Source organism: Melanotaenia boesemani, chromosome 4, assembly GCF_017639745.1.
Source record: "Melanotaenia boesemani isolate fMelBoe1 chromosome 4, fMelBoe1.pri, whole genome shotgun sequence".
NCBI lineage: Eukaryota > Metazoa > Chordata > Actinopteri > Atheriniformes > Melanotaeniidae > Melanotaenia > Melanotaenia boesemani.
This window is the reverse complement of record NC_055685.1, coordinates 30,055,898-30,068,096: the sequence shown is the minus strand read 5'-3', so window position 1 is coordinate 30,068,096 and position 12,199 is coordinate 30,055,898. Positions and strand designations below refer to the sequence as shown.

At 39.4% G+C, this 12,199-nt stretch overlaps 1 protein-coding gene across 3 annotated transcripts in view; it reads left to right on the top strand.

Moving 5' to 3' along the window:
- The first annotated feature begins 640 nt into the window (after positions 1 to 640).
- Positions 641 to 12,199, top strand: part of gnav1 (guanine nucleotide binding protein (G protein) alpha v1) — a 31,306-nt gene continuing 19,747 nt past the window's right edge. The window contains exons 1-4 of one of the 3 annotated variants that reach the window (XM_041982536.1): positions 641 to 935; positions 1,012 to 1,164; positions 1,308 to 1,399; positions 11,834 to 11,932. In XM_041982536.1, the coding sequence (XP_041838470.1) occupies positions 1,038 to 1,164; positions 1,308 to 1,399; positions 11,834 to 11,932 (318 nt within the window). In that variant the 5' untranslated portion in view covers positions 641 to 935; positions 1,012 to 1,037. Of the gene's footprint in view, positions 1,165 to 1,307; positions 1,400 to 11,833; positions 11,933 to 12,199 lie in introns of all 3 variants that reach the window. The other 2 variants (XM_041982537.1, XM_041982538.1) reach the window with 2 other exon arrangements.

Sequence of the window (12,199 nt, the reverse complement as noted above, 5' to 3'; positions counted from 1 at the left end):
GTTTGATCAGCACATAGTTATGGTTCACTGAGGCGGCGAAATGAGGCCACAGACGCAAAAACAATAAAAGCCAACTGGTCAACGCATGATCATGCAGCTCCTACACCAGCATCTGCATTAAAACTGAGATTAAGTCAGATCCATAAGACTTTGGAGGTTTTTGTTTCTGTAGTAATACAGATACAACTGAATTGTAGACTCAGCTTTACTCAGTTTTCACTAAGCATATTACATTAACTTTTAAAAGAAACAATCTTAACACCACATTATCTTAAATTTTACAAGATGTGGGTCAAACTGAATATATGATACTCAGAAATCTGACTAACTTCAGCTTCCATTAGCCGCTATGTTTGAGTCTGGCTTCATTATTTGAAAAGCATGCTCAGTAGTCATGTGACTAATTAATTAATTACAGAGACTGTCCGTTTATCCCGCTGCATCTGTCTGCAATCACATCATTATGTCAGCTGGTTATGCATATTTTGTATGAAGTGTAGAAGAAGTAGGCTAAATAAAAACTTTCCATCGCGGCTACATGATGAGTGTAAAAGCCTCTTTGTATGCCCAGGTGAGACAGTCGGATCACGCGCAGCAGCACCTCCACACGTCACTTCCCGGGGAAGTGAAGGAAGTTTCCATCTGGGCCACAGACTGCAGTGGGAGGAGGCAGTTTCGGGATTAACTGGGGTCTTTGCGAAGGCGGCAGAGCAGAGTTTGAACCGCTGCGGCGCACAGAGACGGAACAGTTATGTATTTCTGTTAACGCTGAAATCTGACGCTGGGAGAAGAAGGAGAAAAAATAAAGCTCCAGGAGCGACGCGTAAAATTAGTTTGACGACCAACGACTGAGATTGAAGGATTTCGGAGATGACCTGAAGTTATTTTTCTGTTAATTTGTCCCTCTGCACAAAAGTGACCCTGCGGGTTTTAGGGTAAAAAAAAAGAGAGAGAGAAAGTCGGACTGACAGCAATTTGCACAACCCTGCTTTTATTTTCATCTCTGGCCAGGGTCGGGGAGGAGATGATTACTCGGGATGGGACTGTGCCTCGGTACCGAAATTACAGAGGAGAAGAAGGCCAAGATACACAGTGCCAAGATAGACAGAGACCTGTACGAATACGCAAAGCGGGAGATGAATGTGGTCAAAATTCTCCTACTAGGTGAGATGACTTACCATAACATGAAATCTGTCCTTAAAGAACCTCCAGTGTGCTTTTGAATGAGTTCAACTATGAGCAATAGATCTTACCTTGGAGGTAATGCACAGGTAGATACACTTTACTGACTCACAAACCTTCTACAGGTGCAGCAGAGAGCGGTAAAAGCACTTTGGTCAAACAGATGAAAATCATTCACAGCAACGGCTTCACCAAACAAGAACTTTCCAGCTTCAAGGTGGGGAAAACACACAGATTCACACACACTGGACCGATGTGTCTGAAATAAAGCATAAAGTAAAGAGTCACCATTTCAGTGACTTTTAATACAAAGCGAAACTACAAAACAAACATAACGTAGATCAGTGTTATCTGTAGTTCACAGACAGGAATTTGAGAAACTTGAATATGCTGCAGGTACAGAGGAAGATAAGTGTTGGATAAGAGACAAGGAAGCTGATAGAGATGAGATGGAAACTGAGAGGAAGCTTAGTTTTCCTTGGGGGGGGCGAGGTGACTATGATTTCTCATGATACCCAGGGTCAGGTCCAAGCTGGTATGCAGCGGTTTGGCTCACATCTGCTCTTCTTTCTCTGTGTGTGAGAGAGCGAATGAAAGCCAAATTCTTCTGTTGTTCTAGGGTGAGGACGGGGTGGGGAGAATGGAAACGGTTCAACACACTGCACTTCCACTCTGTTTCCCCCCCTTCTGCCTGTGTTTAAAGAGGGCTTGTCAACTTCCAAATCCCTCTTTTTTCCAAGCTATTCTGTGCATCATTTCTGTGATATGCTATTTCACCTAATGATGGCTGTGTTCAGATTGTTCATCGTGCTTCAGATACCAGCTCTGTCACTGGAAGAGACTGACTTTGTAGTTTGAGAAACAGACTATAAAACTGAAAACAGGCCAATGTTGAACTTTATATTGAACCAATAACAATTTTTATCATTCATAAAACAAACTACTTGGGGCTGTTGTTTGAGGGTGAACTTTCTTTGTGCAACTGATTCTGTGTTTTTCTTTTCTTTTTTTTTTGGGGGGGGGGGGCACTTTGGCTATTGCTCCTTGGTCAGGATTATGCTACGGATGCTGCAAAGATCCCAGCTGTTTGCACAGACAACTGTGTGGGATATATGAATGCATTCCTTGATATTAAAAATGCTTCAACTCCCTCATACTCCCTCATACTCCCCTCTCCATCTGCTGCCTCTCATGCAGAGGAACGTTCACGTTTCGGCTGCTCATTCCTATCAACCGAGGAGTCAGACTGTCCTTTTATTGACCTCTGGTTTTAATAGAAAGATAACCTCTAAACGGGTCAGTGTAATATCTGATTGTTGAGCTGCAGTACTATTTTCAGTTAAGTGTGTAGACTGACGCAGTTGACACTGCATACTTGATTTGTTTTATACTCAGTCGGACTTTTTCTTTGATTTACATTTTATTCTTTAAGTGCTTATGAAAGCAGCAGGTTATAACAAAAGTTTGACTTTTTTAAGAGAGACTTGCTGAAAAGTAGACATGCAGAGAGTGTGCAGGCCAATGAAGATTCACCCTGGATGTAACACTTTAACACTATATATGACAGCGTTCTTCCTTGTGAACTGAATAAAATGTGATTGTGATTTGCAATTTGCAGAGAAAGAAAGTGACATTATGGGAAATGTGACTACCACAATGTTGAATTTCAGTTTAACACATTTACACGAAAGAATTCATGGTGATAATGTTATTCTAGCATCTGATAATGATGTCATCAGTCAAATTTTAAACTTTGTTTATTGTGTTTTTAATTTTTTTTATGGCAGAACGATAACACTCACTGAGAGTGTTTTACCATCAGCAAGATGACCAAGAAGAACAACCACACTTTTTTTAGTTTTTACTCCAAAAACGGACATAAGTGTTTCTGATAATCACACTTCTGAAAACAACCAGGATTATTTACTACTGTTAACTTGACTGAATACTTTAGCCACTTAAAGTTAAAACACACACACACACACACACACACACACACACACACACACACACACACACACACACACACACACAAAAAAAAAAAAAATCAGTCTCTATTTGTCTGCAAGCTTTTGTTTAAGTTTCAGAGCGTCCATGCTAAAGGTTGTGGTCACTTTTTTGTGTGTTCCTGTAAAGAAAATGCGACATTTGTTTGTCCTGACAGTATCATCAGTGAAAGTTGGCGAGTGTGTCTAAGTTCAGCTCAATGCTTAATTGAGGCTGATTGACACCTGGAGAGATATTTAACATGGGACTTGAAAGCTGCTTAACCCTTTCACACCCCTCCAGAAAATCCAACACCCTTTACCATCTATGTAAAAAAATATCTTAACAAAAATGCTTTAAAATATTTTATATATTTATTATTTATTGACCAGCTTCAGTCCTGATTATGTCCATTAAATTAACATGAACATCTTAAATCATTATTTTCCCTTTAATGCCCTTTTGGAAAACTAAACCCACATGTTTTAATGCTCACATGTCGATGCAAAAAAACAAAATATTTCCCAAATACTCAGAGCAAACTGGATTATTTATTTTATTTATTTATTTATTTTTTGCTGGGAGATTATTATACCCTTTGATATGTCTTTAATTGACATAGATTTTAATGTATTATTTCTTTTTCTCAAATATCATGGTTTAGGTGTATGGGGATTTCAAAGATGCAGTTTAATTTGGAATTTCAAAACAGTCATTTTTAAAGTTTTTTTTGTCCATTTGGTAAAGTTTACGTCTCTTTGGATGCAACATGGGTCAGTCACTGCTGAAGTTTTCAGGTAGTAAATTAATACAGACCAGCAGGAAATAAGTCTAGTCTGTCCTCATTCAAGCAATTGTTTGGCAAAACTTTAGATGGAGTTTTCAACACATTTCCATCCACTTAACTACTTAAGCAGAATGAAGGAGTGATGCACTTTATTTCCTGCCACACAGGAAAAAATGCTTTCAGGATAAAAATAAATATTGTATAGTCACTCTCAGGAATGGAGCCAGGTTTTTCCAGATTTGTCAATGTGCAGTACATTTCAATACACTGTCTAAGCAAGATGCAAAGATTTTTCTTTACAAGCGCAAGCATGCACACACGTACCAACACATTTTCAATTCCAGTAGCACATCTCTTTTGTCCTCTTTTGTGTCAGTTGGGTTTGCCTTTGTTCTCAGCTGACGCCCTTTTTTCAAGTGGAAAAATGACACTAACCCACATGCCTGGCCTTCCCTTCCCGGACTGTCCCGGCCTCCCATTGTAAACACAAACACACCTTCTTCTCCACACACACAACCATAAACACACACTGCATGAGCTCATCTGTCTTTTCTTTTGTGAACACTGTTTCTTGTGTGTTTTTTTATTATTATTTGGTTTTTTATCTCAGTACATCGTGAGCGAGTGTTGCTGTGTCCACCACTGCAGTCGGTAGTAAACTACTCTGAACCGGGTGTCCCTGCTCCACCCTGTTATCCCAAATTTACTATGAAGCAACACAGTGAACTTGTATCTTTATTTGTGGCCCTAGAAGCCAGGTTTGTGTTGCATTAGAACCGTGACAGGACATGATAGCCTGTTAAATAGAAATAAGGGGAGGAATGGTTGGAAGAAGGTTCCTCTTAGTCTCATCCCTCTTTTCTTTGCAGCCTGAGGCCATGATGTTGTTTTTACTTTGGTCAGACTCACAGATTGTTTTTCTCTTTCACACACACACACAGCTCTGTTTTTGTGTGTCAGTGATGGGAATTAATATTTTTTTAGTCTTTATTGGGGTGTCTGAAGTTTTTTGTTGGGCACAAGTTCCTTGTAAATTGCAGTTAATTGAGTAGATTTTGGCATCATTGATTTCCCAAACAGGCTGGTGTGCTTGGTGCTACGCAGCTCGCTGCACGGCCTCTAGTTAATGATTAAATATCAGACCATTGCCAGATCAGCCGCATTCTTTGCTGTGTTTTCTTTGCAAATACTCAGACACAAGACAACTGCTAATGGCTGTTAGGTTTCTGCGGTCAGGGAGCCGACCCCAACAGCTACCAGAACCAGAACAATAGCTTAGTGTATCTGGATGGATTTAGAGATTACCCTGTTGTAATGAGTCTCATAATATATCTGCTGACACACAAAGTTCCCAGAGTGCTTTAAACTGCAGCTGCAAGCAGGAAAGGAAGGTTAGAGAGGTGTAACACTCAGTTTCCTTTCAAACTTAAAAACACACACTGTGTGTCATCAGTGAACATAGGGTGTCAGTTTACTCCACATTTTTCCGGAGAGGTGACGTATTCCGGATAATGGATTTGGATTTCCACTCAGAGACACCTGTGGGCCCCCCAGGCTCTGTGTATTCAAAACAAGCTGTTTGGTCAACTGAAAGGTTGTGCATAAGACAAGTGTAGGAGACACACAAACAGACGAAGGTTGCGGTAGCTTTCTGGAAAACTATTTAAATATATTGTTGACTTTACATGACTGATATCTTCAAAATTATGTTTGACTCCATGCCGTTAACGGTACCATGTGGATTTTTGATCCATAGTGATGCTACAGTGAGTCACCAGTGGATATCTCCTCATTTGATGAGTTTCTCATTAGAACTGTGGAAAATTCTTAATCCTGAGATGCGTTGTGAGGCCGATATAGACACATCTGCACAGAGGCAGACACAGAACATAACTGAGATTGCATCTTACAGAACTGTAGTTTACAATCATTAATATGTGATTTTCTGCCTTATTTGGAACAATGAATTTTCACACTCACGTTAAAATACAGTAAGCAACGTTATGTAGCGGTACTGCGGTATTTTGAGTGAAATAGCAGAGTAATAAAGGACAACTATGAGTGGTGTCATAACCCGGCTCACGGCTACAACAAAACAACGCCAAACAGCAAATAAGGCCAGTTATGATTATTTATTAACGAAAGGTTAACCATGGAGTGTGACTGTCAGCAAAATCAGAAGTGTAGGTGCGTGCATGGTTGTGTGTAAGAATATAATGAGTGCAGTGTTGTATGGTGTAAAACTAAACTAAAAATAAAACAAAAGCAAGGTGCAGCGGGCGCAGGTGCGGCCTGGGAGCGGATCGAGGAAAAGAGAGAGCTGAGACCGGCCGTAGGCGGGTCTTTTATACGCGCAGTGCGTCGGGCCCTTGACGCACGCACGCACGCACAGCCAGGTACACTCCAACTTCACCTGCACACACACATAATTAAAGAACACGGCCACAAAGAAGAAGGGGCCGTGACAGTGGCAAAAAAAAATGTGCCGAGAGTTTTGAGTGCACATCTGTCGATCTTCTTAACTTACTGCACAGCAAGAAGTAGATGACACACCGTGTAAATCTGACTCCATAAAAGTGAAAAACTTTGGCTGTAAACTTTATATAAGGACGTAGAATGATGTTCTTGTCTTCAGTTACTCAGAGGCGTTAACTTAAAGACACACTACAGAACTTTTGCAAATTTTACGGACCTTCTATCAACGGCTAATTCAGCCTCCATCTTGCATCCTGTCTGTACTATGAGATCTCTCCAGCCAGTAAAAGACAGTGTTAACCTGACCCTCTGTCCCTCTCTCTCTTTCTTTTCCTTTCTTCCTCCAATTATGTCTTCTTAAATTTCTTTTGTTAATCAGCCATGGTGTGTGTTCAAAACCATCTGTGTGTTCATATCCACTTGCTGGTGTGTGATGTGTTGCATAGTGAAATTTGGTAGCAACGTCATGTAGCATCCCACCAGAAAAAGTTGTGAAGTGCCGTTTCTCAGCCTTGGGATGCTGCTGAGCAGCGACAGCTCCAGAAATACAAATAATAGATGTCACTGTGCCATCAAACTAGTCTGAAAAGTGGAGTTTTTAGGTCGGAGGGTTACATAGTGTGTCTTTAAGGGTGCATTCACACCTAAAAGTCTGCTAGGCTCGATGCGATTGGGGGGGTGCCACATTCTTTTGGTCCGAGTTTTCTTTTATTCTGCACTTTTACTCTAACAAACTGGATCTTTTGAACAACGTATTCCCTCCTGCATCAAGAATTACAGAAGGATTTAACAAGACAAACAACAGAGGAAAACTGTCTCGTCTGCTGGTTAATGCAGGACAACTTCTGTTTCCACCACATAAGACCAAAACATGGAGCTGCATCAGATCCTAGCAGTCTTGGGTTGACCATCTTTCTATCAGAACTTTTACAGCCAGCCAGAGCTGCCTATCATCCTACACGTGCATATACACATGTGCAACACCAAGGTTTTTTAGGCAGACCAGAGTTTGCTTCTGTGAAATGCTGCAGTTTGTGTGCGTGTTTACGCCTCCCCGGTCAAAGTGGACTTGCCGAACAAACGAACAATGATTCAAACCGAAAGGGCTGGTGTGAATGCACTCTAAAGGCCGTTATCTACTCTGTGAGAACAGAGAACTTTGTTCTGGTAACCAAGAACAAAATGAGCCGAGCAGAACTTTCTTTTTTCTTGTGGGGTGTCTGAGAACAATTATGTGATAGGTTGGAAAAACACCAATGGCTGTGGTTAACACAGGAAATGACCATTTCCACTTTTCTTCTGACGTGAAGGTTCAACAATGTTGGATGGATAGTTTTAATGAACAGCTGGTCGAGGTGGTGAGAGAGAAGAAAATGTATGGAGCACATGTGGCAAATAAAGACACCGGCACCGGCGTGTGCACAGTCCCGCCTCGGATGAAGTTTCTTGTTAAGCATGAAATAACTGAAGCAAGTGTTCATAGCACATAAAGACACGGACAGTCATAACAAACTAACTTTTTCTTCTTCTTTCCACCTCAAAAATAGAGAACAAAGTTCTCTATTTTTGCAGGGTATGAAACAAGGTTAAGACTAACTTTCTAATGTGATTACTTTACAGCTGAAATAACTCAGCCAGCGTTTTTAATGAATGAACATGGTCATGTAGTCACGTTGTTGCGATTATAACTAAATTATCCTAAACGTTGTATACAAAGCCCAGGACAGGTGTAATATTTGGTCCACATATATCCATGTTTGGCCTCTCATCTCATCAATGAGCGGGTGTGAAAAATAGATAGAGGGATAAATATGAACTACTTCTTGACCATGATGTACATGTGGAATTATTTAATTAAGCATCCATTTTGAATCAGGATGTGATGTAACAAATAAAATAAAAGCAGGAACTGAGTGCATGATTTTCCTGTTGTTATGACCCCTTTTAAACTTTTGAGCTTAACTAGAGTTTAACTAAATCACAAACCATAATATCATTAGACTGAAGAAGTCAAGAGGACGTTCTGCCTTTAGAGTAGCTGGAACTGAGCCTCTTTAAGCACTTGATTCTCATTTTTAATGGACATCTGAGCAAATAAGGCTTTTTGTGTGTGTGTGTGTGTTTTATAACTCCATTTTAGATGGTTTAAAATGTTTTTTATCACTCAGATTTCAGTTAGAAGTTAATGTTAAAATCCGCCTTGGTGCTCATGTGGAAATCAAAATAACATCAGATTCTTTATATGCCACAAAGGCAAAGAGTCACTCTAAATTCTCCCCAGGCGAATGGTTGTTTTTCTCTCTGTGTTTTATCCTGCGATAAACTGGCGACCTGTCCAGGGTGTAGCCTGCCTCTCACCTGCTAATTGCTGGGGTAGGCTCCATTTCCGTCGCGACCCAGAATTGGTAAAAAAGCAGTATGGAAAATGGATGAATGGCACATCAGCTCCAGAATTTCACAATTCCTTTGTTTTCTGGCCTTTTATTTTCCTCCTTACCGATAGTTTTGTAGCTGCTTCTTCTGGGATTCAAAGGTCATTTTAGTTTTAGACTGTTTTGGCTAAATCTGGAACGTTTGACATTTTTTCCTGCTGGCTTTCTAAATGATGTGTGGAACACTTTGATAATTCACTAAGAAACCTAGCCAGAGCTGTTGCAGGTTATTATTATTTGATAAAAACATTCAGTTACAATTTTTCCTACACATTTTTATATATTTACCAATTCTAGTCACATTAACTCTTATAAAAGAAGCAGGAAAATACAAGTTTTTGTATTTCTAAGACAGCAATGGTGTTTTGTGTAATAAATTTATTGTGATATTATGTTTTTAATATCTCCAGATAGCAGCACAGGAAGACAAAAGCAGCCATATTTCTAACACAAATCAACGCCGTGCTGTCAGCAACCCAAACATTTATCCTCATATTTCACTTAGAACAGCAGCAGATCTCCATGTGGATTATGCATGCAGAGAGAGGAGCGAACAGACTGTGATAGAATCATGAAGGAATGTGAAGCTTGTCTTTAGCTGGTAGCAGTGACAGAGAAAAGCACACACACATTTACACTCACACACCTCCCACCTTTCTGCAGAAGTTATTGTAGTTTTAGGTACATGAGGACATGAGTTCACTTTGTGTGAATTTCACTGGTTTTTCACACCCTGACATATATTAGTCCATGGGTTGTTATGGATCCAAGCCAGCACTTGAGCTTAAACTCCTTTTTTGAATGTAAGAAATAGGTGGCAAACACAAGAGAAATATTTTGCACATTTTGAAAGTCCACATTAGAATTGTCTGTTTTATTTTTATTTTATATATATTCTAATGACTATATAACTATAAACTAAAGAAATGGAAATGTTTTAATAAAAATATGACATGGAAGATGGACATTGTGTCAAGTTATCAAAAAAAAAAAAAAAGCCATCACAGGAATTGTAATTTGCATTCTGCCTAATGACCAGCAGGGGGCGACTTATGTACGTAAATCCACATTTATGTCTGAGAAAATGATCTTCCTTTCCTCCTAACATCCAATATCCATGAGGAAACCTGGTTAGAACTGTACAAACTGTGTTTTTACCTTTTATACTGTATTTCTGTTTATGTTTGCATGTGTTTAAAGACATGGCTACAATTACTTCATGTTTCTTGGCAATAAAAGGACAACTTGCTTAACCCATAAGAGCCCGACATGACATATTTGTTACATACAGTTTCTGAAACATTTTGCTACAATTTTTGGTATAAAGTTTGCTCAAAATCCTGTTGAACACAATCTGATACCAAGAAGCAGAAAACCATATTATAATATTTTTAATATTTCACATGGTAATAAATGGTAGATATCCTCCCCCAAAAAATGTTAATTTTTTTTTACATTTTGTTAAAGGGCCAAATAAAGACCTCATATGAAAAAATGGGACTTTTCTTACCATTTTTTCATGGGTTGGGCCTCAATGGGTTAAGTAAGTGTCAGCACTGTAAATAAACAAAACAGATTATGCTTAAAGATAGGCAGAGCTTAAGTCACAACCCTCCAGGTCTACATGGTTTTCTGTTGTCCATATCAAGAGCCACCTACTCTTGCTCTTATCTGTACACTAATGTTTGGGTTTGCCATCCCAAGAGCATAATGCAAGTGTGCACCAAGTAATCTGCATCCAGTTAGATTTGGATGTGCACCATCAGGTCTGAGTCGCTCCTAAAGATATTAAAGTTATCAATGAGCTTTATCCCATGGGCGATACATGCATTTAACAACCAAGAAGTCGACTGAAAAGTTAAATTCCTTTACCCGCAGTAGGAATGGGTCCTGAAATGTAAACATGGTGCTCCATACTGACACAGTCTCTCCAACAGCAGAGAAAAGTCTTTCTTCAGGATCTCAGAGCCAGTTTTCCTCCTCAGAATATCAAAACACCCTGTGTGGACAATAATCTTCATTCCTCTGGATGTGAAGACTGAATGGTTTGCAAGATCTATATCAGTTCCCTGACTGATGTATCAGAAAATGTTAGATTTTCTGTCTTTGCCATCCTCACATGCTGTGTTATAGAGTCCCCAATCAGAATTGTGTCTATTTCTTTTTGTGTGGAGGCGCCAATAGCTTCTCTAGTCCTCCTGGTTTTGAAATTTTAGTCTCTCCTCCTGGATTGGTTGGCCCTTGGCTGAGTTTTAGGGCTATTTATCAAATTTTTATTGATCCTTGCATCATCATTGATTTTATTAGGAGTCAACATATCATATTTATTATGCAGTCTTCAGGTGGTGTTTCATGTTGCATTAACATCTTTTTAAGACAATAGGTTAAATGATGGTGTGTAATCTGAAAGATGACTACAATGTGTTTTTGTCCTTTTCTGGTCTTTACTTCCACTGAAAGTGTAAATAAGCAACTGTTTGCATCAACATAAAAACTTGGTAAAACGCTTTGTTTGCAGCTGGGCTGCTGCCCCAATGTGGCCAAATTATTTTGCTTGATCACATTATTGGATTAACAGCTCAGGTCAACCAGACTAGGAACAGTTTTTTGTTTCATTCTTTGTTCTGTTAAGATTTTGTTTTTTACAAACTCTAAATACCATCAACACAACCTACCAGACAAGCTTTTCTCTCATTGTTTGGCCCTGGTTTGTATTTAGGAGAAACATTTTTTAAGACAAATCGTTTGAAAAAGCTTAATTACCAAATTTGATTTAAAGGGATACTTTAAAAAGTTGGTGTCTCTTCCTTCAATGTCTGTGATGCATATGAGGAAATACCGACATTACACACAAGTTAAAGCTTTTTTGTGAAGAAAACTCAGCCATGTTTAGCATTATTGTAATGTGAGATATGCATCAATTTTTATTCGTGAGAACTAAATTTGCCTTGTGAACTCTGATCTTTGGCAGCCTGCGGTGCTGGATAACCTTCTGACTTCTATGAAGTTTGTCCTCCATGGGATGGGTGTCCTCCGAATCAATTTGGCCAACAGCAGGAACAAGGTAGTGGTGAGAAAGTTCTCCATGGTTCTTAGTTCTTTAGGTCACTTCAGATGGAGTGGTTTAGTATTTCTTGTGATTCTACCGATCACCACTAGAGAGCAGCATCCCAACACTGAGTTCAGCAACATATACAGCCATTGTTTGAATAAAAGACAGTTATAAAGTTAGGCACTAGGTGGATGGTGGAAATGTGAGGTTTAATTTGATTTGAACTTTGTTGGTTGTTAGAGCTCATTCACTCTCCACCCACTCAGCACATCCTGCAGGGAGATG